The sequence below is a fragment of the Hypomesus nipponensis genome, chromosome 26 (genome assembly GCF_054491055.1).
Source record: "Hypomesus nipponensis isolate SF chromosome 26, ASM5449105v1, whole genome shotgun sequence".
Taxonomy (NCBI): domain Eukaryota; kingdom Metazoa; phylum Chordata; class Actinopteri; order Osmeriformes; family Osmeridae; genus Hypomesus; species Hypomesus nipponensis.
Window position 1 is genome coordinate 7552501 of NC_140386.1, and position 26140 is coordinate 7578640.

The following is a 26140-nucleotide window of genomic DNA, read 5'->3' on the forward strand; positions in this document are numbered from 1 at the left end:
CCTCCCCTGGGGGAATGTGCATCGGCCTCTATCTGATGAATCTCTGTGCAGGTTATGACACTGGTCTGACAGACCTGTTCCTGCCTGTAGATCTATGCTCTTCTATGTGAAAACTAAGCCATGGGTCCCACAGTATCATTACTGCCTTGTGTCTGGACATTAAGAAGTGATATCAAGCCAGTGGAGAGCTTGACTGAGGGGGGGGTTGTGTGTGTGAAGAGGAGAGCTCGACTGAGGGGGGGGGTGTGTGTGTGTGAAGAGGAGAGCTCGACTGAGGGGGGGGGGGTGTGTGTGTGAAGAGGAGAGCTCGACTGAGGGGGGGGGTGTGTGTGTGTGAAGAGGAGAGCTCGACTGAGGGGGGGGGGGGTGTGTGTGTGAAGAGGAGAGCTCGACTGAGGGGGGGTGTGTGTGTGTGTTTGCGAGGCTGAGCTCTCAAGAAGGACGACACACACTTACTGCAGGTAGCCCAAGGACAATGAATGAACACACACACACTCCCATCTTTCTGGGACAGCAGGTCCGGGCAGAGTGTGTGTGTGTGTGTGTGTGGGATTTGTAGGCAGAGAAGACAGAGGACTCCTTGTCCTGCTGATTGTGTAATGTTCTGTGTGTGTGTGTGTGTACCTTGACACTCTTGTGTTTTGGTCGTAGTTCAAATGCAGCATGGTAGTGTGGACTGGAGGGCAGAGGGGTGAGGGGGGGGTCAGATCAAAGACGTGTCTTTGAACAGGAAAAAAAGCTTTGCCAGGAAATGTGCAACATGTCACCTCTCCAGAGACCCGGACCAGTGAACCCCCCCCCCCCTTCCCCCCAGCGCAGCAAAGACCAACCCCGGGGAAACTGAAGCCAAGGCTGGGAAGACTTCAGAAGGACTGGCCTGGTTACCCAGCTATTCTGTTCCAGCAGGTGATGTGGGAAATGAAGTTTCTCTTCTCTCACTTCTCTGAGTTCCCAACACCACCCTCCCACACACACTTCCCAGCCCCATCCTCAAACACAACACAGGCCAACAACACCCCCCCCACCCCCCCCCCCCCAGACAGCCCGGCCCACCCTCACCTCTCTCTGATGAACTCCACCAGCTCCTTGGTAGCGAGCTGGCCATGCTTCATGTTGTGGTAGAGCACGTCGAAGCCGGCGTTCTTCTCCCCCTGCAGGAAACACAAGCACACGGCAGCCATGGTGACGCCACGGTAACGCCAGGGTGACACCCAGCCCCAGCACAACGTTCATCCCAACCACTCAACATCCACGTTTTTCAGGTCACTGTAGGCCTCAGTGAAGGGCGACAGGAGAGACAGGCAGAGAGACAGTGAGAGAGACAGTGAGAGAGACAGTGAGAGAGACAGTGAGAGAGACAGTGAGAGAGACAGTGAGAGAGACAGTGAGAGAGACAGTGAGAGAGACAGGGAGAGAGACAGGGAGAGAGACAGGGAGAGAGACAGGGAGAGAGACAGGGAGAGAGACAGGCAGAGAGACAGGCAGAGAGACAGTGAGAGAGACAGTGAGAAAGACAGTGAGAGAGACAGGGAGAGAGACAGGGAGAGAGACAGTGAGAGAGACAGTGAGAGAGACAGGGAAAGAAACAGGGAGAGAGACAGGCAGCGAGACAGGCAGCGAGACAGGCAGCGAGACAGGCAGCAAACATTTGAATCTGGGACACTGCGATGAGGCCTCAGCCTATGGTAAACTCACTTATCATGTAGTGAGCTACCAGGACATTCCGGTTTTCCACTCATATTCAAATAATACCAGAATATGCCTGTGGCGAGTTGGTTCTGTTGACGTTGTTCCCTAGAGAGACAGGCTTCTCTACGACGTTTACGATTTTTTGTCTGGCTAACATATTCCTCAAACGATCGTGATGAAATCCTTTCAAGGAAGCCTAGAAATCGAAATTCCTTCCTCCCCTCCCCTCCCCCCAAACCCACCTGCTCCTGGGATTATGCTGTTGGCACATTTGGGCTATCACACACCTGCTGAGATAACGGTATCGAAATAGCCCCGTCCCACAACGTGATGATGTCACAAGAGGGAACGTTCTAGAGAGGTTCAGAGAGGAAGGCAGCTGGTTCTGCTCTGCACTATAAATACCCAGAGAAGAGGACACACACTTCTCTCAGGTAGCAGAGGAATGTCTGGAATGTCTGGGAGAAGGGACTAGACGACACACACACACACACACACACACACACACACACAGATGAGCTGCTGTTGGCGCCTGTCCACCCACACACACACACACACACACACACATCAAAACAACCAGCGGTTGCTTTGAGACCTTCACCCCCCTAACCCAGGAAGTTTGTGTCCTCAACAGGGTTCACAGGTTTGGAGTTATGTATGGATCTACACCACCACCAGCAGACCACACCAGATACCCCCCTCTTACCCCCTACTGCCCCCTGCCCAGCAGGAGGCCTCCCCCCTGGGCCTGGTGGCCCGCCTCCTCCCTTTGTAGCCCTGCTGTGGTGAAACCCGAAACCAGAGAAAGGTGAGCTGGCCGGTTCACGCGCAGGTGTCCAGTTCCCTGAGTCATGCCGGCCTCTCTCCCCGGCCTCTCTCCCCGGCCTCTCTCCCCGGCCTCTCTCCCCGGCCTCTCTCCCCGGCCTCTCTCCCCGGCCTCTCTCCCCGGCCTCTCTCCCCGGCCTCTCTCCCCGGCCTCTCTCCCCGGCCTCTCTCCCCGGCCTCTCTCCCCGGCCTCTCTCCCCGGCCTCTCTCCCCGGCCTCTCTCCCCGGCCTCTCTCCCCGGCCTCTCCCCTTTACATTTCCCCTGTATGATGGCAAAACACACCAAACACACTTATCCTCATGCAGAAGGAGCTCTTTACAATGACACTGCAAGGAGGGCTGGGAGGGGGGAGGGGGTCGGGCACTGGGGGAGAGCAGAAGAATTCAGACATTCTCTGGCCTTTCCATAGACTGGAACGAGGAGCTCATACTGAGCATGCTCAGTCCGTCTGGAGGAGCACATACTGAGCGTGCTCAGTCCGTCTGGAGGAGCACATACTGAGCGTGCTCAGTCGGTCTGGAGGAGCACATACTGAGCGTGCTCAGTCCGTCTGGAGGAGCACATACTGAGCGTGCTCAGTCGGTCTGGAGGAGCTCATACTGAGCGTGCTCAGTCGGTCTGGAGGAGCTCATACTGAGCGTGCTCAGTCGGTCTGGAGGAGCTCATACTGAGCGTGCTCAGTCGGTCTGGCCGCGTAAGGAACGGCTTCACCCTCCCTCTGCTCTGCTCTGCTCTGCTCTGGGACCTGCTTCCCCCAGGTAGTGAGAGGTATAGGATGAAGAGGATGGGTATCTCTCCCCCCTCTCTTTCCCTCTCTCTCCCTCTCCCTCTCTCCCTCTCTCTTAGTGGTCTTCCCAGCTCTCCCATCTCTCCCTGCCTGCTGGTGTCAGAGGAGACAAACTACCGGACCCTCTGTGAACAAGCGCCAGCCAGCTAACCACTTCCACTTGATTCTAATTAAACATATCCAGGCTTTCCCCCTCAGGCCTGAGCAAAGATAATTACTGGAGAGAAAGAGAGGGAGGGTAGGAAGGAAGGAAGGGAAGGAGAGAGAGAGAAAATCTATAAAATATATCCATTCTTGTATACACATTTATACAGAGAAAGAGTGCAATAGGGAATGAGAAAAGAGAGAGAGTCCAGGACTAGAGCTAGACTACAAGGCCTTGTGTGCTGCAGGCCTGGTTAGCTAGATAAGCCATGTCAGCCCCCCTGTTGTTGAGCATGCTGCCTAATTGGGTAAGTGGTGCAGTGGACCACAGGGGAGGGTACAGCTGGAGCATCGCAGCACCAGGCTGTGGCAGCGCTGGGTCGTGCTGTTGGACAGCTGGGCTCAACCAGCGATAATGCCTGTGATTGGGATAAGGACTGGAATAATGACTGTGGCCTGTGATAGGGCAGTAATAATGATTGTGGCCTGTGATAGGGCGGTAATAATGACTGTGGCCTGTGATAGGGCGGTAATAATGACTGTGGACTGTGATAGGGCGGTAATAATGACTGTGGCCTGTGATAGGGCGGTAATAATGACTGGGGCCTGTGATAGGGCGGTAATAATGACTGGGGCCTGTGATAGGGCGGTAATAATGACTGTGGCCTGTGATAGGGTGGTAATAATGACTGGGGCCTGTGATAGGGCGGTAATAATGACTGTGGCCTGTGATAGGGCGGTAATAATGACTGTGGCCTGTGATAGGGCGGTAATATCGGAGCCAGGTGGAAGCGAGCCAGTCAGAGGGACCAGGAGGTCTTGCTGACTCATGGACGTTTAGTGCTGAGGGTGCAGAGCTGACAGTGCCCAGGGCAGGGGGCAGAGAGCACCAGGGTGGCCCCCCGGCCCCCTGCCCCCCCCCCCCCCATCATCACACACATCAACAGCCCCCGTTGTGAGGTGGCAGGATGAGCAGTACTGGCATGAGCTACCATCCCGTGCCCCTTTAACACACACACACACACAGACACACACACACCCAGTACAGGGGGCCACGTGAGCCAGAGAGAAGGGCTCAGACCAGCACAGGGCCAACACATGACAGAGACCAAGCACAATGTCTCTGCACAAACCCTGTCACAGTCCAGTCTCCCCCCCACCCCTCCCCCCCACCCCCCCCGCCTCCATCTCTCCTTCCCCCTCGCTCCTCTCTGCCAGGGAGTTTTATTTCCAACCGTCAACAGGACATTTGTACAGCCTTGCTAACCTGAAGGCAAACACTCTGAAATGGTTCTTTCTCTAACAGGACAGTGAGTTACTATCCTGCTCCGATTAATCGGATTTAGCAGAGAGAGCTGACCACGAGAAGAACACACATGGGGCAGAGAAAGAGAGAGAGACAGAGATGGAGAAAAAGAGAGAGGATGAGAGAGAGAGAAACAGAGAGAGAGCTAGAGAGAGGGAGAGAAGAAGAGAGCGAGAGGTGGGGGGGAGAGAGGAGAGGGAGGGGTGGGGGGAGAGAGGAGAGGGAGGATGAGAGAGGGAGAGGTGGGGGGGGGGGAGAGGAGAGGGAGGATGAGAGAGGGAGAGGTGGGGGGGGGGGAGAGGAGAGGGAGGATGAGAGAGGGAGAGGTGGGGGGGGGGAGAGGAGAGGGAGGATGAGAGAGGGAGAGGTGGGGGGGAGAGAGGAGAGGGAGGATGAGAGAGGGAGAGGTGGGGGGGGAGAGAGGAGAGGGAGGATGAGAGAGGGAGAGGTGGGGGGGGAGAGAGGAGAGGGAGGATGAGAGAGGGAGAGGTGGGGGGGAGAGGAGAGGGAGGATGAGAGAGGGGAGAGAGGAGAGGGAGGATGAGAGAGGGAGAGGTGGGGGGGGAGAGAGGAGAGGGAGGATGAGAGAGGGAGAGGTGGGGGGGGAGAGAGGAGAGGGAGGATGAGAGAGGGAGAGGTGGAGGGGGAGAGAGGAGAGGGAGAGGTGGGGGGGAGAGAGGAGAGGGAGAGGTGGGGGGGAGAGAGGAGAGGGAGGATGAGAGAGGGAGAGGTGGGGGGGGAGAGAGGAGAGGGAGGATGAGAGAGGGAGAGGTGGGGGGGGAGAGAGGAGAGGGAGGATGAGAGAGGGAGAGGTGGGGGGGGAGAGAGGAGAGGGAGGATGAGAGAGGGAAAGGTGGGGGGGGAGAGAGGAGAGGGAGGGGTGTGGGGGGAGAGAGGAGAGGGAGGATGAGAGAGGGAGGATGTAGTCCTGTAGTTATATTGCGGTCTCAGCCAGTGTGTTTCCATGCAGAGCACACAGCACGTCGCCTCTCCTCTAACCCTAACCCTTCCTTGCATCACCGACCGTCTCTGAAGAGGATCCCTCACCACACGGCTCCTCCCAAGGTCTCTTCCATTCCCAGACTCAGTCTTGGGAGTTTCTGCCTCGTCTCCTGTGAGGGTTTAGGTTGGCTATCGGTGCTGCTCTGTGGGCTCCTGTCAAGCCCCCTGCGACATTCGCTTCTAAAATTGTCAATACAACTGAAATATGAGCCTCCCTTCATTGAGGACCCCCCCCCCCCTTCTCCACACGAAACACAACATAGTGCCGCATTTCCAAACACGATTACTCATCGGGAAAAGAGATGACTGCACATTTTGCGCTTCCATGAGCCTCTACTCGTAAATGACTTCAAAGTTTTAATTAACACAACGGGACAGGCTTTAGGTGACGCCGTACAGTTGAGCACATTGGGGGGGGGGGAACTAAACAGCACTAAAGCAGCACAAAGTAAGCCAGTAAACAGACGTAAACAGAGCAGCCATGTAAACTAGAGTCAATATTGATTTCCTGGTTCCACTCCGTCGGAGATGGTAGCATTTCCTGCGCATCATTTCCTGTGACACCCGTCTGCTTCCTATTAGACGAGAGCAGTGAGGCGAGGCGGCCGACTCGCTGCTTACAATGAGCAGGGAGGCAGATAACAGGCCTGCGACTCTGCCCGTGGGGAGATCCTTTAGACCACAGACACACACTCACACACAAACACACACACACCACTATGATGGCAAACAAGGGATTTAGACAGCAGCAGAGAAACACATAAGAGATAAAGACAGAGTGATATTAAGATGCTGAGATAGAGTGAGAGGACAGAGAGAAAGATGGATAGAACAAATAGAGACATCCAGATAGACGGGGGGGGGGGGGGGGGGGGAGGTGAGAAAGACGGAGGTTTCCAGTTGGAGGGAAGGTCCTTGGCCAGCCTTTGTTCCACACAATGGCTTTGTCCGCTCCACTGAGGCCCAGGGCCTAGACCAAGCCCTGGTGGTGGTCAGCTACACTTACATTACATTTAGCAGACGCTTTTATCCAAAGCGACTTCCGAGAGAGAGCTTTACAAAGTGCATAGGTCACTGATAGTAACAACAAGACAGCCCCAAAGCATTGCGGGTAGCCAAAAAAAGAAGCACGCATTGTGAACAACCCAAAAAACAAGTGGGAAGAAACCAGAGGGAAGAACCATAAGATGTGGTTAAGTAATGAAACAACATGGATCTCTACCAGGCCGACAGCCTAGCCCGGCTCATCACCAGGACACACTCTGCCAGTCACTACACACAGAACACGCACACAAATACACACACGCGTGCATTCACAGCCATCCCCCCCCCCCCTCCCCCACACACCAAAAAAAACTATGATCAAAAAGCCACGCATACTTGATATCAGAGCACAGACTAAACGATAAGGACCCTAAGGAACCATCAGAACCCTTCAGATAAAAACAAATCTCATTTCCTTATCCACATTTCATTTCAGGCTGGGTTCCTCTCAAGCTGGTCTGTTGTTCAGACTTCTGGCACAGCCTCCCTCCGTGGCGTCCCCGTGGGCAGTGAGGCGGGAGCCCTGGCACAGGTGGAACACACCTGGTTGGTGTGGGGGAGGCCAAGGGGGTGACCAACACCTGACATCTCTCCTCCCCAAGATGGAGGGCCAGGAGAATCAGCAAGGGAATCAGCCCCGGCCCCAGCCTCGGCCCCAGCCCCGGCCCCAGCCTCGGCCCCAGCCTCGGCCCCAGCCTCAGCCCCGGCCTCAGTTAGCCACGTCCCACCCCGCCATATGACATTGACCGCGAAACATGATGAATGTCTTAAATGCAGGTTGACTTACCCAGAAGTTATTCTGGAAGAAGGCCATCGTTGCTCAAATGGGTTCAAAATGATCTGTGAACGACAGAGGAGAGCAGCGTTAAGGCTAGAGAACACACACAGTCACACACACACAGTCACACACACACAGTCACACACACACACATATTGAGTGTTAAGACTGACGTGCGCCCTGCTTCGCAGTACTATCGATCACACTCAATCCAGTGGTACCTTCGGGTCTGCTTGCTAAGGTACCAATCGTTCTTCTCACACCCGGCAATGAATTGGAGTTTAAAAGGTCTCCTGCCACTGCAAAAACAACCACCCCCCCCCCCACCACCCCTCCAGCCCCCGGCCATCTGCAGCCCAGGCAGGTAGGCAAGGGGAAGCACTGGAGCGAGTTCCTCCCAAACAAGCAGACGTAGGCAAGGAGACAACAGCTCTGTCACACCTTTAAATAGAGGCCAGGGGTCCCGAGGGAGGAGAGAGGCTTCAAAACACACCGACTCACACGGTGGGGGGGGGGGGGGGAGAGGGAGGGGGAGAGGGACAGTGGTGGGGAGCACTGCAGCTAGGGAGGACAGGTATCTAGAACAGCCAGCAGGTACACAGCCTGTTAGACGAGAGGGGGGGGGGGAGAGATATCTAGAACAGCCAGGCTCCATGGTGCCGGGCTGGTTGCAGAGGCGCGGGTGGGCCAGACAGAGATGGGAGACGGACCCCCCCGGGGCGACGTGGCTCCTCCACAGCACCATGACTCACCAGCAGCCCCCCGGGCTCCCCTCGCTGCGCCGTGACTCCTGCCTCTCTCACTGCAGCCTCTCCAAGGTGACTGGAGGCAGGGAAACTCAGACACAGCTGAGAATACACCCTTTGACCCCCTACCCCACACACACACACACCCCAGGGCAGCTCTCTACCCACCCACACTAGCCAAATGTGTGTGGGGGTAGCGGAGGCCTTCTCAAATGTCTCCTCTGTAGGACTACGTGAGGAACAGCAAGGAGCAGACAGGGGGGGAAGGAAGGACAGAGGTTTGATATGGAACGATGTACCGCGCGAAGTACAGGGATCACTTGGTATGAATGTTTGTGTGAGTGTGTGTGTGTGATAACCTTGCGCTTCCAGACCCAGTGTTTCCACAGGCCTCATTCGGGGTTCCTGTTATTTTGAGAGAAGATGAGGAGGAGGAGGAGGAAGAGGAGGGGGAAAAGGACAGCCTGCTGTCTGTCTATGCTCTGCTGACGACAACACTTCTCTCTCTCTCTCTCTCTCTCTCTCTCTGCTGGCACGGGCCCAGCTACTGGCATAGACCTCGCGTTGGACGCCCCCACACACACACACCTCCCCTCTCCCCTCAGCTCCCCCCCACCCTCTGCCACCTCGTTAATTAACTCAGCACTCCTAGCCCTGAGAGTGGCAGCATGGAAGATCCTGACAGGCTGGCACACAGGCCTGGCCCCCCACACAGGGCCTCGCCCCGGGGGAGGGGGGCGGGAGGCTGGAGGGGGCTGGGCGGCCACCGTCGGAGCGGACAGGTGTTGTAATGTGGGGGGGGGGGGGGCTAGCTGAGGGGACCAGTGGAGGCTAGCTGAGGGGCCCAGTGGAGGCTAGCTGAGGGGACCAGTGGAGGCTAGCTGAGGGGGCCAGTGGAGGCTAGCTGAGGGGACCAGTGGAGGCTAGCTGAGGGGGCCAGTGGAGGCTAGCTGAGGGGGCCAGTGGAGGCTAGCTGAGGGGGCCAGTGGAGGCTAGCTGAGGGGGCCAGTGGAGGCTAGCTGAGGGGGCCAGTGGAGGCTAGCTGAGGGGGCCAGTGGAGGCTAGCTGAGGGGGCCAGTGGAGGCTAGCTGACATTCAGCCTTCTTTAGCCGACAGCGGATCACGGCCACCGCGAGGTAAACAGGGGGACTGGATCAGAGAACAGTCCTCCTCATCCTCGTTCACGTGCAGAGATGACTACCGTCGCCGTACAGGGTGCTGTGGTGCAACCATCTGCTGTTCAGTGACTCAGTGAGACTCGCAGAGGGCACACACACACACACACACACACACACACACACACACAGACTGCTACAAAGCTCATGATCTAAACACAGTGGTGGGCGGCGGCACTACAAAGCCGTGTAATTAAGAAGGTACAAAACAAAGATCGTGAGTTTACATCCCCACTCAGACACTTTACAGAAACTTCGAGACTACAAGAAAATAGTGGCCCATGGCAGAGAACACCTTTGTGCCCCTGCGTTCAGTGGAAGTTTGCTTGTGGCACATCTATTCTTGACCACACACACACACAGTCACTTTAAGGCAGTTTGAGTCAATTGCCGACCGTGGCTCCACCCTGGCACACACACACACACACAGACAGACAGACAGACAGACAGACAGACAGGCAGACAGACAGACAGACAGACAGACAGACAGAGAGAGAGAGAGAAAGAAAGAAAGGACACACCGGCTCTCCTCTCCCCCCCAACAAAATGTCCCTGTCTGGGCTTTTCTCTCTGTTTGATTTTGGCAGGAAATAAATGGTCTCTCCCCGCCCTTATTCAGGCACAGGGGGGGGGGGGGGTTAAGAGAGAGGCTGGAGGCAGATGCTTCTCTGAGGGTGGGCACTTCAGCAGAGGCACCCTGCCCTGGTCCTCACCCCCAACTAGCCCCCCACCCCCCCCGTCTCCTCCACCTGCTGAGCCAGAAGGCAGGATGCTGTAAGGGAATGTCTGTTGTCTCCACCCTCCCTGACAAGCGCAACTACCAGGCTCCTCCATCTTTGGGGGAGGGGTGGGAGCTGGGTAAAAGTAAGGACAGCCAAGAATCTTGTGAAGATGGTCTGCGAGGATCTTAATGGCCCCATCTGTCACTGGCACAAAGGCAGTAGGAGGAGAGGAGAGGAGAGGAGAGGAGAGAGGAGGGAAGAATAGATAGGAGAGGGGAGCAGAGCAGAGCAAAAGCCACCGACCTCTAAAACAGACCCCAGGCCCAAACAGGAGAGTAGGCAGTGATCTTGCCGCGGGGCCGGCCAGCCCACCAGGAGGGGGTGTTGGGCAGGGGGACGGCAGGGCATCTAAAGCCCTCAGACGGACACACGAGCGGGTTCGTCCTGCCAGAAAACCATCCGAGGTGTTTGCCAAGGGCAGAGACAAGCGACAGAGAGGCTGCAACACAGCAGAGCACAGCTCTTTACCAACCTGAGCTGGCATGGACAGACATGACTCACCACAGGGCACCTCCGGAACATTATTGTTCTTCTTTCTCCAAAGCAACGTATGGGGGGGGCTCAAACCTTGAATCCCCCTCCCCCAACCCCACCCTACCACCTTAACTAACACATTTTCTGTGGGAAACCCTGCATACCCATCATCATCATCCCCTAGCTTCAAAGCGTCATCCATAACATCATAGCACATGCATAACACATGCTCCAACCATAGACAATCTGATGACTGGGCGACTTCCAGCATTAACACACATGAGGACTCCCATGAACACATCTGCCCTGATTCCCTTATTATGGTGGCAGGGAACACCTACCGTGACCGGCTACACCCATGAACAACCCTACTGTGACCAGCAACACCCATGAACAACCCTACTGTGACCAGCAACACCCATGAACAACCCTACTGTGACCAGCAACACCCATGAACAACCCTACTGTGACCAGCTACACCCATGAACAACCCTACTGTGACCAGCAACACCCATGAACAACCCTACTGTGACCAGCTACACCCATGAACAACCCTACTGTGACCAGCTACACCCATGAACAACCCTACTGTGACCAGCAACACCCATGAACAACCCTACTGTGACCAGCAACACCCATGAACAACCCTACTGTGACCAGCTACACCCATGAACAACACACTGCAGCGTAACATAGCCTGGCTGTGCAGCAGCAGCAGCAGCAGCAGCAGCAGCAGCAGCACCAGCCCAGCCCGCTCCCCATTGTCCTGGCCTCAATATGGGCTTTTGTCTGTGCAGCGTACAGCAGAGTCCAGCATGGTCCAGGCCAGTGTCCCAGGCAGACATCTCTTCCAGGTCTGACAGCCAGCTGTGAGAGCAGGCATGACGACAGGCGTTGCCCGTTTTGTCTACTCGAACACGGGCGCTTGTGCGCGATGGAGGCATTCACAACGCGCGCCCGCATACACACACACACACGAGCAATATAGAGGTCCAGTGTCACTAGCTTCTAGGCTCGACCACGTCGTAGTGAATTGTGATGAAATGTTATGAAAAGGACTCGTGTTTAAACCGTCTCTGCGTTTTTTTTGTTTGTTTTGACATCGCCATGTGCTTTGTGGATGAAGGACACTTAAACTTACACACACACACAAACGCACACAGCTTTAGCCTTTGTTTTACAGCACAACAAAACAACATTGTAAAAGCTATGACGTACAGGCCTCCACAGGAGACTCCAGCCTTGGCAGCCACCCACAGGGCCATAGTAAACAACCTGGGCTGGGATCTCCGCTGGCCGGGGCAATCCTCCAACACCATCCAACTCTCCATATCACTCATGCCTAGTGGCCACAGCATGCCGTGAACCAGTAACCCAGAAATAGATCCAAGCCTGGCCAGCTCCTTCGGCCTGGCCCGTGAAGGACACCGGAGGAACGCTCCATCTGCTATGGACCCTATGCTCAGTCCCAGGCCCAGGCCCAGGCCCAGGCCCCGGGCCACGCCTCGCTATACCCTGCTTGGCATTGGGGAGAGAGGAGCCAGGGGCACCCTAGCCTACATTTCAGGGGGCAATCCATAATTTAGACCCCCAGCACAGAGCTGCGAGGGCTGGGAAGGCATGGAGGGATGGGCTGGGAGGAGAGAGCTGGAAAGGGAGTGAGATAATATGGGCAGAATATCAAGGCTGCATATGGGTCAAGTATGAGGGGATATTTTTCAGTGACAAAATGAGTTGTGTGTGTGTGTGTGTGTGTGGTCCTCCTGATCATGCTACAACAGACCCACGACAGAGTCCACTCAAATCTAAATGCAAAGTAGCGCTCTCGTTCCCCAGCCTCTCATCCTCGCTCTCTCTCATCCTCGCTCTCTCTCATCCTCGCTCTCTCTCATCCTCGCTCTCTCTCATCCTCGCTCTCTCTCATCCTCGCTCTCTCTCATCCTCGCTCTCTCTCATCCTCGCTCTCTCTCATCCTCGCTCTCTCTCATCCTCGCTCTCTCTCATCCTCGCTCTCTCTCATCCTCGCTCTCTCTCATCCTCGCTCTCTCTCATCCTCGCTCTCTCTCATCCTCGCTCTCTCTCATCCTCGCTCTCTCTCATCCTCGCTCTCTCTCATCCTCGCTCTCTCTCCACCCTCCCAGGCACTCTGAGGACAGTGGATATAGCTGTGTGGCTTGTGGCGTACTGTTTGTTGTGTGTCGTGTTGCTAGCTCTGTACTGTGTGTTGCTGGGTGCTAGCTTGTGTGGTGTATGACGTGCTCTGGGCTGTGTGTTACGCCATGTTGCGTGCTAGGTTAAATGCCACACTGTGCGTGTGCTAGGCTAGGTATGGTGCCGTTCCATGCGGCGCAGCGAGAGGTGAGCTAATGGGCACCTGTGGTTGGCAGCGCATGGGCATCACGACCCCAGCTCAGTAAACGCAGTAGTGGGTGGGAAATCCTCCACCGTTCAGCTCGATAAGACCTCCAGCTCTAATGGCCTGCCCTGCCTGCCCTTCGGCATTCCTGCCCGCTGGGAGGGCATCATGCTGGGGACCAGCGGCAAGCTGCTCCCCTTCCACACACCCCTCCAGCAAAGCTCTAACCCCTCCTGCTTCGGATAGGAAGAGCACATAATCGGCCTGCTGCTGTTGCTTAACGCCGCCGAGTTGGCCTAAAATGCCAACCGTCTGTTGAGAAACATGGATGCTTGTCTTGCAGTCCTCTCCAGCTACTACACGATCTAGAAGTTTCGTTACTGTGGTGGAATCGAGGCAAATGTGGTTAAACACAGGTGGCTAAAGAGGAGACCAAAGTTAGCCGCACATGTTGGATGTTTTTGTTTCTCAATCTTATAAAAACAAACTTCCATCAAAGTGTTCTTTCCACATCCTGACCATAGATTGTATTTTTATTTTTACTGTGTATGATCCTCTCAGTTCTCAAACCTTTAAAATGGAAAACATCAACAAGTTGTTAACTCGTCTCATTATCAGAAGTGAAACTACAAAACTCTCCATTTCCTAGATGTTTACGCCTGAACAGCCATCAAGCAAATGAACCTACTGAACACGGTTAGTCTTGTGTTATGCATCTCCATGAGTCAGTCAAGTATGTAGCCTAAAATTTAGAACACCTGCACTTTTAACAACTGTGAGATCATAATAACGGTTGTTTTGAAACTCGAGGGGGAACAACTGTCATTTTGAAAGGCTCACTAAAGCCACCACAAATATCATATGGAGACTGAACCATGCACAGTGTCTTTACATACGTGATGACGTCTTCGTGTGAGCTAAGACCAAACTCTGACCGAAGTTTCTTATCAGTCTGGCAGTGTCTAATGGCTGTTTACAGACAAAGTTGTCTAGGCAGCCAGTAAATTGATGGATGAAGACGTGAAACTAAACTGAGGATGTAATTGCATATACTCCGGGGCGACCTCATGCAGCCGCTAGAGACATGCTAAGAAAAACTTTGATAACGAGGTAGTGACGTTTATTTGACCGAGAAAGCGGTTGTCCTATTGAAATACCAACAGCTTAATGATTGAAATACAGCTCCACGTATAAAACGACCAACATACAACAGACAAGTCTATCATGACCAAATATAACTGTTATATCATCTCCTATGCCAAACAAAATGAGTTTTCGTACTTTGTCGTTCTGTGGATGACGCTACATCTGCACGTTTGAATTACATTGTCTGTTGACTGTCAGGCTGCCGAAGTAGGCTTTTTTGTGCAGTTCCTCGCGCTAATTTTGGTCCACATTCATTTTACAGATCATGGTAGCCTTAAAAACAAATCATTACCTGTTCGTGGATTCCTGATAACCTTTATAGTACATTATCCATTCCCAATCATTCACCTGCCTCGGTCCAAACGAAGCGTGTACCCAGGGAGATTTAATAGTAGCGAGAAATTCGCCAGGCAGTTCAGTACGATAACAAACTCCCGCCTACCGCTGACCTCATTGACTGGATCTAACGTCAATCACTACTGAGAGGGAGAACTATATTGTAGGTATGGCAACCACAAGGAGGCGGGTCTCTGAGAGTGTTTTGTTTGCTCATTGGATGTAAAAAATTATAGCGATAACGCCTACTAGAAATCGTATTATTAACTTATTTGAAATGAAAAAATCTTAACGTATTTTTAAAAGATATAATACATCATGGCCAGCTGTCATTGCTTTTAAGACGAAGGGAAATGCAAAGCATACACTGAATCCATAATTCCCATAAAAGATGAATCATTCAAGGCTGGTCAGCATCAGAGCCAAAAACACAGTCTCTCAAAAACGCCTAACTCTCCCCAGTTTGTCCCTTTCTCAATACAATAAATCCAGAGCAGTTTCCGTATTACGGTAGAGTCAGTTCTGATTTGACCAGTTTGTCACTGGGGCCGGGGATTGGCGGCGGTTCCTCGGGGGTCGTGGCGATGTCGAGGGTGTTGGCGTGACCCAGAACCCGTTCTGGATGGCTCCGGCGGTGATGGGTGCTCAGATTGTATCTCTTCTCAAAGCGCCGGCCGCAGAACTGACAGGGGAACTGGTAGCTGCTCTCCATGTTGTGCTTCCGCATGTGCCAGTTGAGAGAGGCCTTCTGGTTGCAGGCGAAGCCGCACACCTCACACCTGGGGGTGGGCGAGGGAAAGAGGGAGGGAGGGTGGGTGAGGACGGTACCAGAAGGAGGAACGGAAGACGAAAGAAAGGGGAAAGAGGGATGGAACAGTGAAAGAAGCGGAGAGCTGAAGTGGAGGCAGGAAGGAAGAGGAAATAGATGGGAGGACATTGGCAGACTTCCTGAGCGTGATGAAGAGGAGGGTGGAGAGTGTATGGGAGGATGAAGAGGGCTCACTGGAGGGGTTTCTCCCCGGTGTGTGTGCGGTAGTGGATCAGCAGTTGGCTGTTGTTCCGGAAAGCTCCGCCGCAGCGATCACAGATGAAGTCCCTTTGATCTCCAGAGACAAGAAAACACGATTATCACATGACCAACACTGATATGCTAATATAGACATGCTCCCGCAATCTATACTGGTGATACATGCACTATTAGAGGTTCTAGAAAGGTTATGCTTTGTGATTTTTGTGGACCAATCAACAGTACAGAAGGAAGGCCTTAACAGACGCTTTTAATCCCAAACAACCTTCATGGAGCCCAGGGGTGGATTTAAACCTGCAACCTTCTTATCTGCAGAGACCCTAACCCTCTAACCACTGAGCTACACCCCCCGGATGTGCAGGAGACTCACTGCTGTGCAGTTTCTCATGTTCCTTCAGGTGCTTTTTGAAGTTGAAGGACTTCCCACACGAGGGCTGAGGGCAGAGGAAGCTCCTCTGGTGAACGTGCTTGTACTTCACGTGGTACTGGGAGACAGGCGGGGGGAGAACGTGAGGGCAGAGAACGACAGGAATCCAAATGTTATCACGTCCTGTGCGGTGGACGTTGGAAGTAGGCTAGAAGCTTCTGTCCAGATGAAACCGTGTTGCGCTCCTGGGCTGGCAGTACTTACGTTGAGGTACTGAACAGTGGAGAAGATCTGACCGCAGCCCTCAAACTCACAGGGCAGCATGGCTTTGGGGGCTGCTTTTCTGTAAGGAGAGGACGGGCAGGAGCATCGAATTAGCCCCAAAAAAACGTTTGCAAATAGCGTTACAAAAAATGCGATGCGAGAATGTTTTCATTCAGCAGACGCTTGTATCCAAAGCGACATACAGTAAAGGGAGGGAAAGCAGACCTTTTCTTTCTGCGTACGCTCAGAGTGACATCCTCCGTCGGCATGGATCTGAAAGCATTAGAGAAATCATTGTACATGGACTTCAAAAGCTTGAACAGCCTGTCACCTATCCTTGATTCAGCAGCCCATTTAAAACTCAATTGCTTTCCTCTGTTTCCCCCTACAGATCATCTGTGGTAACACACCAAAATGAAGGTTCTCCTAGTCAGGAAAATTTGATTTACTTTCTTGGCAAAACAAGACCTTTTAGGCGAATTCCCGGCGATCTCTTCGGTGATGTTTTCATCCTCGCGGTTGTCGTTTTCCCTCTCCAGGTGCCTGGCATCTCCCTTCTTGCTGTCATTTTCCTGCCTGAACAAAGGATTCGGTTAACGTGAGTCTGGATTGGCTTTGATTCGAATCTCCAGGACACACAAGGAAGTCTTATGACACTGACTACTTTACCAATCATTCAATGACATCTCAAACCCTGGGGAATCACTTCCTGGCTCCTCCTCCTCCCCCTCCTGCTGTTCATTTCCTGGATGTGTGAGAGCAAAGTTGAGCAAACGCCCACCATCCCATATCAACCCCTGATAACTCAAGATGTCAGGTAAGCGGGTGTACCGCACGTTAAGATATAACACCTGTCAAGTTCCCGTCACTCAATTCAGTGGTGGTTTGGTAGACCAGCTCCTCCCCTGATTGCTGTGTCTCCACAGCTCCAGCGTGAGCTCTCTCTCTGGGCCTCACACCCCGACCTGCACCCTGGTTGGGGGCCATCGCCCTTAGCCCTCTCCCCCTTTGCCCTCCAGGCCTGCTCGGAGCTGAGGGGGTGGAGCTTGTCACGTCACCCCCAGGCCCGGAGTCTGGGCTGCAACCCGCTCCGCGTCCCCCCTGCCGGGGACCCCACGAGAGCAGATGACCCTTCTCACAGACGTAGCCCAAACACAGCTCTGCCTCCGACACATAAGGTGATGCTTCCGTTTCCTGGTCCCACAACCCTCTGGGAGGGGCGGAGTCTGTCTCGACCGTGCCAGGCTCTACACGCTTCCTGCCACGCCTACTTCTGGGCGTCGGTTCCTGCGCCGGGTCCTGGGGCCCAGGTGTTTCACCCTGCTTAACTGGGCCTGGCTGTGGGGAGGGAGGGAAGGGACAATGCTGCCCATGATGGTGAACCAGCAGGATGAGAGCGTGCAATGACTCGTTTGAGGTCACAATTGCGTTCTCCTTTGCACCACCTAGAAGGGAAAAGTACACAGTTTGTTTATCTTTGTAAGCACCCCATAGCCTGTAGCACAAGGACACATTATGCATGTTTTCATGTCAGAAAGAAAAATCTGACTTGTCTCTGACAAAGTGTCATCAGTCAATCCATTACCTGAGCATCTGGAGCACACGTTGGAAAAATAACTGAGAAAAGGGAGTAAAACGCACATGAATGTGTAGCAAGTTTACCATAAACTGTATTTAACTTTGCTGGTAAAGAGTAGCGTACGAGGTCAAACCTGTCCAGTAGATGACGCGCCAACTCGGAGTGAAGAGAGTAGCCGAGACTGTCTTTCAGTTGACCCCAACTCTGCTGGCTAGACCCCAGACGCACCCGACATTTACTCCTTCTGGCATCTAGCTCTCTCCTCCGCTGGCGACGCTGCTCTACCCGGGGAGAAGTTGACGACGGGTCGGTCGCCATATCTGGACTCTTTTTCTGTCCGTCATTGTCAAGCAACAATGGGTTAAATCACAACTTACCGATTCTTAAAAAACTCAAATTATAAACAAATCATAACTTGGTAGAAAATGTGATCAAGTGTCATAAGATGTTTTCCTAATAGGTTATACAGTACCTAGGTTCTATTTACAACTGCCAGTGCCACGGCTATAAATAACTGATGCCACGACGAACGTTCCTGTCAGTAACAAGTATTGACGTTAAACCATAACACACGTTCTTGCGCCTTACCTTGGCAACAACTATATCGATCAGAAAGGTTAGCTTGGCAGCGGTGCATTGGATTTTAGAGGGGCCCACTCTCCATCTTGTGTTGCCGTTTTAAGATCTCTCCCGACATAATTTCTGGTAGGCTGGAACAATGCTGTTTTGTGTGATTTTCGGATTACAATAACATGGTAGCCTACCGTATTGCGATTTTATAACAGGCTATAGCCTAATACCGCACAGTCGCTTTAAGGCTAAACAAAAAAAATGAATTAAACGGAAAGCAAACAACCCGTGTTCATTTTTTGGAACACGGAATGACCCGAGTAGGCGGAGCTTTCTTCCTAACGCCTACCTTCCGTGCGACGAATTAGAACCATTCGAAAGCAGAAACTCCGCCCCTCGGGGCTGAGCTGGTCTGAAACATGCTTACGTTCCATATTAGGCAACTTCATTCTGCTATAATGAGCAGTTCAACTGCCATCATAATTTTGTTGGGTAGCCGTAGAATGTTGTAATCTCACAAATTATAGCCTTGTTCTCATTTTAATTGTAAACTGTAGGTTATCATCTGCCTGGTGTAGGCCTAGTTTTCTGTGTATAGACATATCAAATACAGAAAACAACCACATTTAGGTAATAGTCTAATAATTTGACAATATTAGACTCTACCAGACAAAGTGGTTTTAAATGATTAAATGACATAATACAAAGGAAACTACAAATCCATAAAGTTTTCTCACGATGCTGCCAGATATTGAACGTAAATGTAATTATAAACGGATTGACATGATTAACTCATGAATTTACGGACTACTCTTAAACATTTATGAAAAATAAAGATTGGACCGAGCTGCACCAGCAGTCATAAGACCCATGATGATTTTAATACATAAGCTTACTCAAGAAAAAACTTTTGTGCCAGTAGCCTATCTAAATGAAAAGCAGCGGAAGGCACTGTCACACACACGCGCACACATGCATGCACCCTACGATCACGTAGTCCATCATAGACTCATATCCTCTGACAAAGCAAGCATGGATGAGCTTGGTAAGTGTTTCATACGTTCAGTTAGTGTAATGTATGGTAGCCTAAATATGGAATTTGTAGAAAACTCGATGACAAAGTGTTGAAGAATTAAGTTGATGAACACAAAAGTAAGATAGCTCAGCCATGAAATTGTGCTCTGTAAACTTGTAGAGTTTACGTGGAAGTTGACTGACTTGACATTATTAAGCTATTTCTCCAACATATCAAATTTGTACTATATTCAAGTTAAAGTTCACCGTAGGATACAGGTGTTGAAAGATTTGTGATTGTTTTCATTACAAATATTCACAGCTTCACTATTTCATCAACTTCATTGTTATACGAATTGGGATGCACAACAGCATAGAAAATAACCTCTATAATAATCTAATAATAGATGATTGCAATATATTTAATAATACAAATCCCCACCCATAACTGTTGCCTTAACATTCACTGGGAATACCATTTTTTATTGTAAGAGTCCAAAAGTAAAGATTCAGGCAAATTTGCTTTCACTTCTGTAATTTCGTTAGTAGCCTAACCTTTGCAACCACTTCCTGAAGAAACAGGAACAAATCGGCTGCAACAACTGCAACACCCTTTATGCAATAGGGTACCTTGAGGTGCTGATACTGTATATACATTTACATTTTGTCATTTAGCAGAGGCTCTTATCCAGAGCGACTTACAGTAAGTACAGGGACATCCCTCCAAGGCAAGTAGGGTGAAGTGCCTTGCCCAAGGACACAACATCATATCGCACAAACCGGCAACTGTCTGATTAACAGTCCGATTCCCTAACCGCTCAGCCATTTGACTCCATATATATATATGTGTATTTTTTTATCTTGTGACAGACCTTCTGTTGGAGGAGTTGATCCTCAATCCAACCGGATCTGAAACAGGACTGCAGACCAGCAGGACAGGAAGTGATGACACAGCAAGAAGTGATGACACAGCCGCCCACAGTTATGGCCAGGTGTTAGAAGACATTGTGGACATTTACCAGGGAATTGTGGGCCTCGAACCACTGTGTTTATAACCAGTTGTTGCCTGCTGTGCGGTACTAGCTGGAACTGACATCAGTCTCTGTAATGTATTCATTCAGCAGGTGATTTCACAGAGAGGAAAGGGATCTAGCAGCACTAATGTGTACAGGTGAGACAGTAGCAGAACAGTCTGTTTTTCTGAGACATTTTCTTTACCTCCCCACACTACCACACTCTACCATTCACGACCTCCCACTACCACACTCTACCCTTCACTACCACGCCGCTCAACCCCTACCACACATTACCATTCACTACCACACCCCCACCACATACACCACACTCAGATGGCAGCTACTGGTTCCCAGTTGGGTCCTGGGCTCTCGTGTGACCCCTCCTCTCCACCCCCACCCCCCCCCCTCTCCGTCTCTCCGTCGGCCCCAGCAAGCTGCCACCTCCGGTGGAGGCCTCGCCTCTGAGCCCGGCCTCGGCTACCAGGGAGCTGGACTCTATCATGCAGGACCTACTGGGCCTGGGTCAGGAGGTGAGCGTCATGTTGAGGGAGTCAGGTGGCTGAGTGGTTAGGGAGTTGGGCTAGTAATCTGAAGGTTGCCAGTTTGATTCCCGGCTGTGTCAAATGACGATGTGTCCTTGGGCAAGGCACTTCACCCTACTTCCCTTGGGGGGAATGTCCCTGTACTTACTGCAAGTCGCTCTGGATAAGAGCGTCTGCTATATGACTAAATGTAATGTTGATTTAACTCACTCCTCGCTGGCTCCCTCGGTTGGCGTAGCTGGCTCAGGCGAGGTTTACGACAGAAGGACTTTGCACGTGAGAGTCGGTGTCATTGAACACATCAATATTATTACATTGGAAATAACATTGGAATGGTTATTAGGGAAAATAATTCCATCAAACAGCAGAGGGCAGTACGAGCAAGTCAAATGAATGCACTCGTATTCAAAGTGGTGGCATGTCTATGAAAACAGGCTCAAAAAGTAGTCGTCTTCATCTTTTTTTTTCTAGCTTTCAGGAAGCGACCGTCCAGAGACTCCGCCCCCGCTCGCCCAAAAAAAGAGCATGAAAAAGACCGACCGAGGGAAAGAGGGAGGGGGGGACGAGAAGAGCTCCAGTCTGACCACAACGTCTCCAGGCAGGAAGGTGGACGCCATCGATGACCTCCTGGGTGACCTGAACTCGGACATGGAGAAGATGGGCGTCCACACCACCGCCAAGGGTCACTGTGCCTCCTGTGGCAAGAGCATTGTGGGAAAGGTGAACCTCCCGACTGAACACGGGGGGGTCAGATGGCTGAGCGGTTAGGGAATCAGGCGAATAAATCATAAGATTGCCGGTTCGGTTCCCGGCCGTGCAAAATGACGTTGCGTCCTGGGGCGAGGCACTTCACCCTGCTTGCCTCGGGGGGGGGGGGGAAATGTCCCTGTACTTACTGTAAGTCACTCTGCATAAGAGCGTCTGCTAAATGACTCAATGTAAATGTACACGGACGCGGGAGGCTTTTTCTTTGCCCTTACCGCAGCCCAGAGGCGATCTCACGTTGAAAAACAACACAGTGAAACCAGTGGACTTCCTGTATCACCTCTGACACACTTCCTGTATCACCTCTGACACACTTCCTGTATCACCTCTGACACACTTCTTGTATCACCTCTGATACACTTCCTGTATCACCTCTGACACACTTCCTGTATCACCTCTGACACACTTCCTGTATCACCTGTGACACACTTCCTCCTCAGATGATCTCTGCGCTGGGAGAGGTGTGGCATCCGGAGCACTTTGTGTGCATGGTCTGCAAGACGGAGCTGTCTGGCTTCTTCGAGAGGGACGGCAAGGCCTACTGCGAACACGACTACCATCAACGCTTCTCTCCTCGCTGTGCCTACTGCAAGGGGCCCATTCTGCAGGTACTTCACAAGGATGGATCACAACCTTGTATGGATCAACCAAATACATCAATGAATCTATCTTCCAACCATCCCATTGAAATATCAATGTACAGCATATTAATATAAGTATTTATGATGTACGGTATTTGCTGTTAGCACACATGCTATTTTCTTTTTCTGCCCGATTCTGGTCTTGGCAACTCTGTGATCAGAACATCTTGACTGCCATGGACTGTTCCTGGCACCCCGAGCACTTCTTCTGTGCCCACTGTGGAGACGTGTTCGGTCCTGAAGGTGAGATGCTGACCCCCGGTGGACTGAAGGTCTAAACGCGTCATTATCACGTCCGTCTGAGAACGTGTGTGTGTGTCCACTTACGACTGTGTCTGTGTACGTGTGTCTACTGTGTGTGTGTGTGTCTACTAGGCTACCAGGAGAAAGAGGGGAAGCCGTACTGCAACAAAGATTTCTACGATCTCTTTTCCCCTAAGTGCACAGGTTGTGGGAAGCCAGTGAGGGACAACTACCTGACGGCTGCTAACGGCACCTGGCACCCAGACTGCTTTGTGTGTGCTGTGAGTCTTTCTCCCCGGCGTCACACAACAATCTGAGCCTCCATCCACAGCACCTTCAGTATATATACTGTATATGTTCACTACTAAACACTTGCAGCAGCTACTGTGCCACTCTAGAAGTCTCAAGAAAATTTGCTCTGCTCCTTCTTCTTCTCCTTCTCCTTCTCCTTCTCCTGTTTCCTCTCCCTTCCCCTCCCTTCCCCTCCCTTCCCTCTGCCTCTCTCTCTCCCTCATCCCCGCCCCCTCCATCCCCCTTCCTCCAGGACTGCCTCCAGCCCTTTAGGGACGGCTGTTTCCTGGAGATGGACGGGCGACCCCTGTGCTCGCTGCACTACCACTCCCGCCAGGGCACCCTGTGCGGGGGCTGCGAGAAGCCCATCGCCGGCCGCTGCATCTCCGCCATGGGGCACAAGTTCCACCCCGAGCACTTTGTCTGTGCGTTCTGCCTCCGCCAGCTCAACCAGGGGGTGTTCAAAGAGCAGGATGGGAAGCCGTACTGCAATATGTGCCACACCAAACTGTTCGTCTGAACGGTTTGGGAAAATATAAGCGTGAATGTTGCCAATTAGTCTTAAGTCAACCAGCTCTCAACTGTCTTTGTCTGCCTTTGCTGTGGGGAAATTGTGAGAATGTGTGTTTATTTACATGATGGGAATCGCATTTTGTTTGTGATGTTGGAAAGGTAGATATAACACAAATTGATTGGGATTGAATGCAAAGCAACGTACTTTGCTTAACTTTATTTTGAGCCCTCTCAAGCAGCAAAAACAATGTACATCACACAATCAAATAAAATTCATGTGACCATCGCAATGTTCAAGGACTCAGACAGGAACTAGAACCTGGTGTGGGTGAACTTCCTACACCACGATCACATCTTAACATTTTAAAGAGGAATACACACATCCATGTTTTATTTTACCTGAAGGGAAGTCTTGGGTTTCCACTGAAGATCTCCAGTCTGCTGTCTGCAGGGCTTCTAGTCTACAGCTGTGGGTAGGCCGGGTCCAGACCTCCTCAGGAAGCCGCTCCATGAAACATTGACAGCTCGCTCTGGCATCGACTGGCACGGTCTGTATGGTGCCAGGCAGGGTCTGTTACTTTATCCTGACAGCTCGCTCTGGCATTGACTGGCACGGTCTGTATGGTGCCAAGCAGGGTCTGTTACTTTATCCTGACAGCTCGCTCTGGCATCGACTGGCACGGTCTGTATGGTGCCAGGCAGGGTCTATCACTTTATCCTGACAGCTCGCTCTGGCATCGACTGGCACGGTCTGTATGGTGCCAGGCAGGGTCTGTTACTTTATCCTGACAGCTTGCTCTGGCACGCGACAAGTTCAGAGAACCTCACACTAGCTCCTTTAATAGCGGGGCTGTAGGAGATTGATGAAACCGCTGACTGGAGCAGGACCGTGTCCAGACACATCTCAGAGCCAACATGTCCGCCTCGGACCTGCCGTATAGACGGGGCAGAGCGACGCGTCCGCCAGATTGAAGCCCCGTGGCCAGGAGAGCCCTGGGGCTCCATAAAAGAAGCCCCTCGCTCCTGGTGCACGTGTGGCTGGAGGCAGTGAGAGGAGGAGTGTGAGGAGGTATTGAGGAGGAGATCAATCAAGTTGTCACCACCAGATTAGACCCTGCAGGTCTCTGCTCTGGTGCCCTGACCCTGCTCTGTGCAGTATCCCTACGCCCTGGGCCTCTACCCCCAAGGCCCTGGGCCTCTACCCCCAAGGCCCTGGGCCTCTACCCCCAAGGCCCTGGGCCTCTACCCCCAAGGCCCTGGGCCTCTATCCCCAAGGCCCTGGGCCTCTATCCCCAAGGCTCTAGCCTCTACCCCCAAGGCCCTGGCCTCTACCCCTAAGGCCCTGGCTTCTACCCCCAAGGCCCTGGCCTCTACCCCCAAGGCCCTGGCCTCTACCCCTAAGGCCCTGGCTTCTACCCCCAAGGCCCTGGCCTCATGTCCCTCAGCTGCTATGAGTGGAGATCCTTGTTTAGTCCGGCTTCCTGCGTGCAGGCTCTCAGAGCCTTGAAGCTGAAAGAGATTCAGAGGGCAGCTTGAATTTAGAATCCAGCTAAACATCTCTGACACGTCCAACCCCGCTGGCATTGATCCTGCCTGTGGCGTCAGAAAACCTTGTTAACGTCACGTTGACGAGATAACGCGGTCGACTCAGAGGATGATGACTCAGTCCTGGAATGAGGATCAGCACAGGTAACATGCACGGGTTACACGGTGTAAAACAGTGGACGATATGCGATGGTCCACGAAACGGGGGAGGAAAAGGTTTTTGGCACGTCGTAAAAGGAGGGGGGGATGATGAAATGCGAGCGCTGGTTCTTATAAAAGGCGGGGAATAAAGCACTGTCTGTGGGCTGAGGGGCAGAGCCTAGCTCAGGTGACATTTACTGCCCCGGGATGGGGTGAGAGTGGGGGGGGGGGGGGGGGGGGGGGAGCGTGCCGCGGCCCGGGTGGGGGGGGGGTGGACAGAGAGAGAGAGTCAGCAAGAAGGAAAGAGAGAAAACAGAGAGAGGGTAGAAAGGAAAGCGAGAGAAAGAGAGAAAGAAAAAGACGATAGAGAGAAAGGGGGATGGAGGGGGAGAGCAGAGTTACCCCTGGTCGACACTGAAACCCTACCCTCCCTGCTCTCCCCCCAACCTGCCCGTGTCCGCTGTGTCACCCCTGGAGAAAGGGGGGGGGCGGGGGGCTGGAGTCGTACCCACTACCCAGACAAACACAGTCCCACTGTGGGTGACAACCAGGCAGGGGTGGCCCTCGCCGTTCCACCCAGCCCCCATCAACAACTGAGCCCGTAAATGTCCCAAACTCATAACGGTCACAAACTCCTCATGTACAGGTCACCTGATCCCACAACACCACGTACCCTCAGCCTGCACACACACACCTGGAGCCAGCACACACACACACACCTGCTGCCTCCACACACACACACACAGCTGCTCACGAACCAGAGTCGATCACCTGAGGGAAGGCCACAGTCACAATAGTCACAGGTTCACAACAACAGCTCTGAGACCGTTCTCACGTCATCTTGTGTGCAAGGACAAAACATATACTACTCACTACACCTTTTTCCGTCTGGCATTTCACATACTGCGGAAAATCAAGAATCAGAAGTGCTGTTTTAACAGTATTTCAGACGTTAGAATCGAGGAGCGGCCTGTATCAGATCAGACACAGTGGCCCAAAATGATGTCAACGTGCTGTATGTACATGTTCTA

The 26140-nt window shown here is 52.5% G+C and overlaps 3 protein-coding genes across 6 annotated transcripts in view; 1 reads left to right on the top strand and 2 right to left on the bottom strand.

The window, feature by feature from the left end:
* fcho1 (FCH and mu domain containing endocytic adaptor 1) overlaps positions 1–15076 on the bottom strand; it is a 28604-nt gene extending 13528 nt beyond the window's left edge. The window contains exons 1-3 of one of the 2 annotated variants that reach the window (XM_084692473.1): positions 14548–15076; positions 7586–7638; positions 1060–1151 (exon numbers count right to left, since the gene is read on the bottom strand). In XM_084692473.1, the coding sequence (XP_084548599.1) occupies positions 1060–1151; positions 7586–7612 (119 nt within the window). In that variant the 5' untranslated portion in view covers positions 7613–7638; positions 14548–15076. The remainder of the gene's footprint in view (positions 1–1059; positions 1152–7585; positions 7639–14547) is intronic. The other variant, XM_084692474.1, reaches the window with a different exon arrangement.
* znf692 (zinc finger protein 692) lies at positions 14621–18752 on the bottom strand. 2 transcript variants are annotated; one of them, XM_084692475.1, is made up of 11 exons: positions 18417–18752; positions 17962–18161; positions 17835–17866; positions 17101–17694; positions 16919–16994; positions 16718–16825; positions 16475–16522; positions 16250–16328; positions 15989–16103; positions 15595–15694; positions 14621–15370 (listed from the first exon to the last, which is right to left on the bottom strand). In XM_084692475.1, exons 2-11 carry the CDS (start codon positions 18144–18146, stop codon positions 15097–15099), a joined length of 1611 nt encoding a protein of 536 aa, XP_084548601.1. In that variant the 5' UTR covers positions 18147–18161; positions 18417–18752; the 3' UTR covers positions 14621–15096. The 2 variants fall into 2 exon arrangements, with proteins under 2 accessions (XP_084548601.1, XP_084548602.1); XM_084692476.1 differs by lacking the exon at positions 18417–18752 and adding an exon at positions 18301–18403.
* A 635-nt stretch (positions 18753–19387) lies between these two features.
* lpxn (leupaxin) lies at positions 19388–23708 on the top strand. Of its 2 annotated transcripts, none has more exons than XM_084692477.1 (9): positions 19388–19443; positions 20283–20404; positions 20534–20583; positions 20859–20958; positions 21442–21690; positions 22176–22343; positions 22538–22619; positions 22752–22900; positions 23164–23708. In XM_084692477.1, exons 1-9 carry the CDS (start codon positions 19431–19433, stop codon positions 23428–23430), a joined length of 1200 nt encoding a protein of 399 aa, XP_084548603.1. In that variant the 5' UTR covers positions 19388–19430; the 3' UTR covers positions 23431–23708. The 2 variants fall into 2 exon arrangements, with proteins under 2 accessions (XP_084548603.1, XP_084548604.1); XM_084692478.1 differs by having other exon boundaries at positions 20537–20583.
* The last annotated feature ends 2432 nt before the right edge of the window (positions 23709–26140 follow it).

Bases quoted from the DNA above. Each gene is read 5' to 3' on its own strand.
- lpxn (XM_084692477.1), top strand. The intron at 20,584-20,858 runs GTGAGACAGTAG...CGTCGGCCCCAG, and splicing joins AGCAGCACTAATGTGTACAG to CAAGCTGCCACCTCCGGTGG. The intron at 22,344-22,537 runs GTACTTCACAAG...CTCTGTGATCAG, and splicing joins GCAAGGGGCCCATTCTGCAG to AACATCTTGACTGCCATGGA.
- znf692 (XM_084692475.1), bottom strand. From the start codon at position 18,146: ATGGCGACCGACCCGTCGTCAACTTCTCCCCGGGTAGAGCAGCGTCGC. The intron at 17,867-17,961 runs GTTTGACCTCGT...CCCTTTTCTCAG, and splicing joins GCGCGTCATCTACTGGACAG to TTATTTTTCCAACGTGTGCT. The intron at 16,826-16,918 runs GTAAAGTAGTCA...TCCTTTGTTCAG, and splicing joins GAGATGTCATTGAATGATTG to GCAGGAAAATGACAGCAAGA.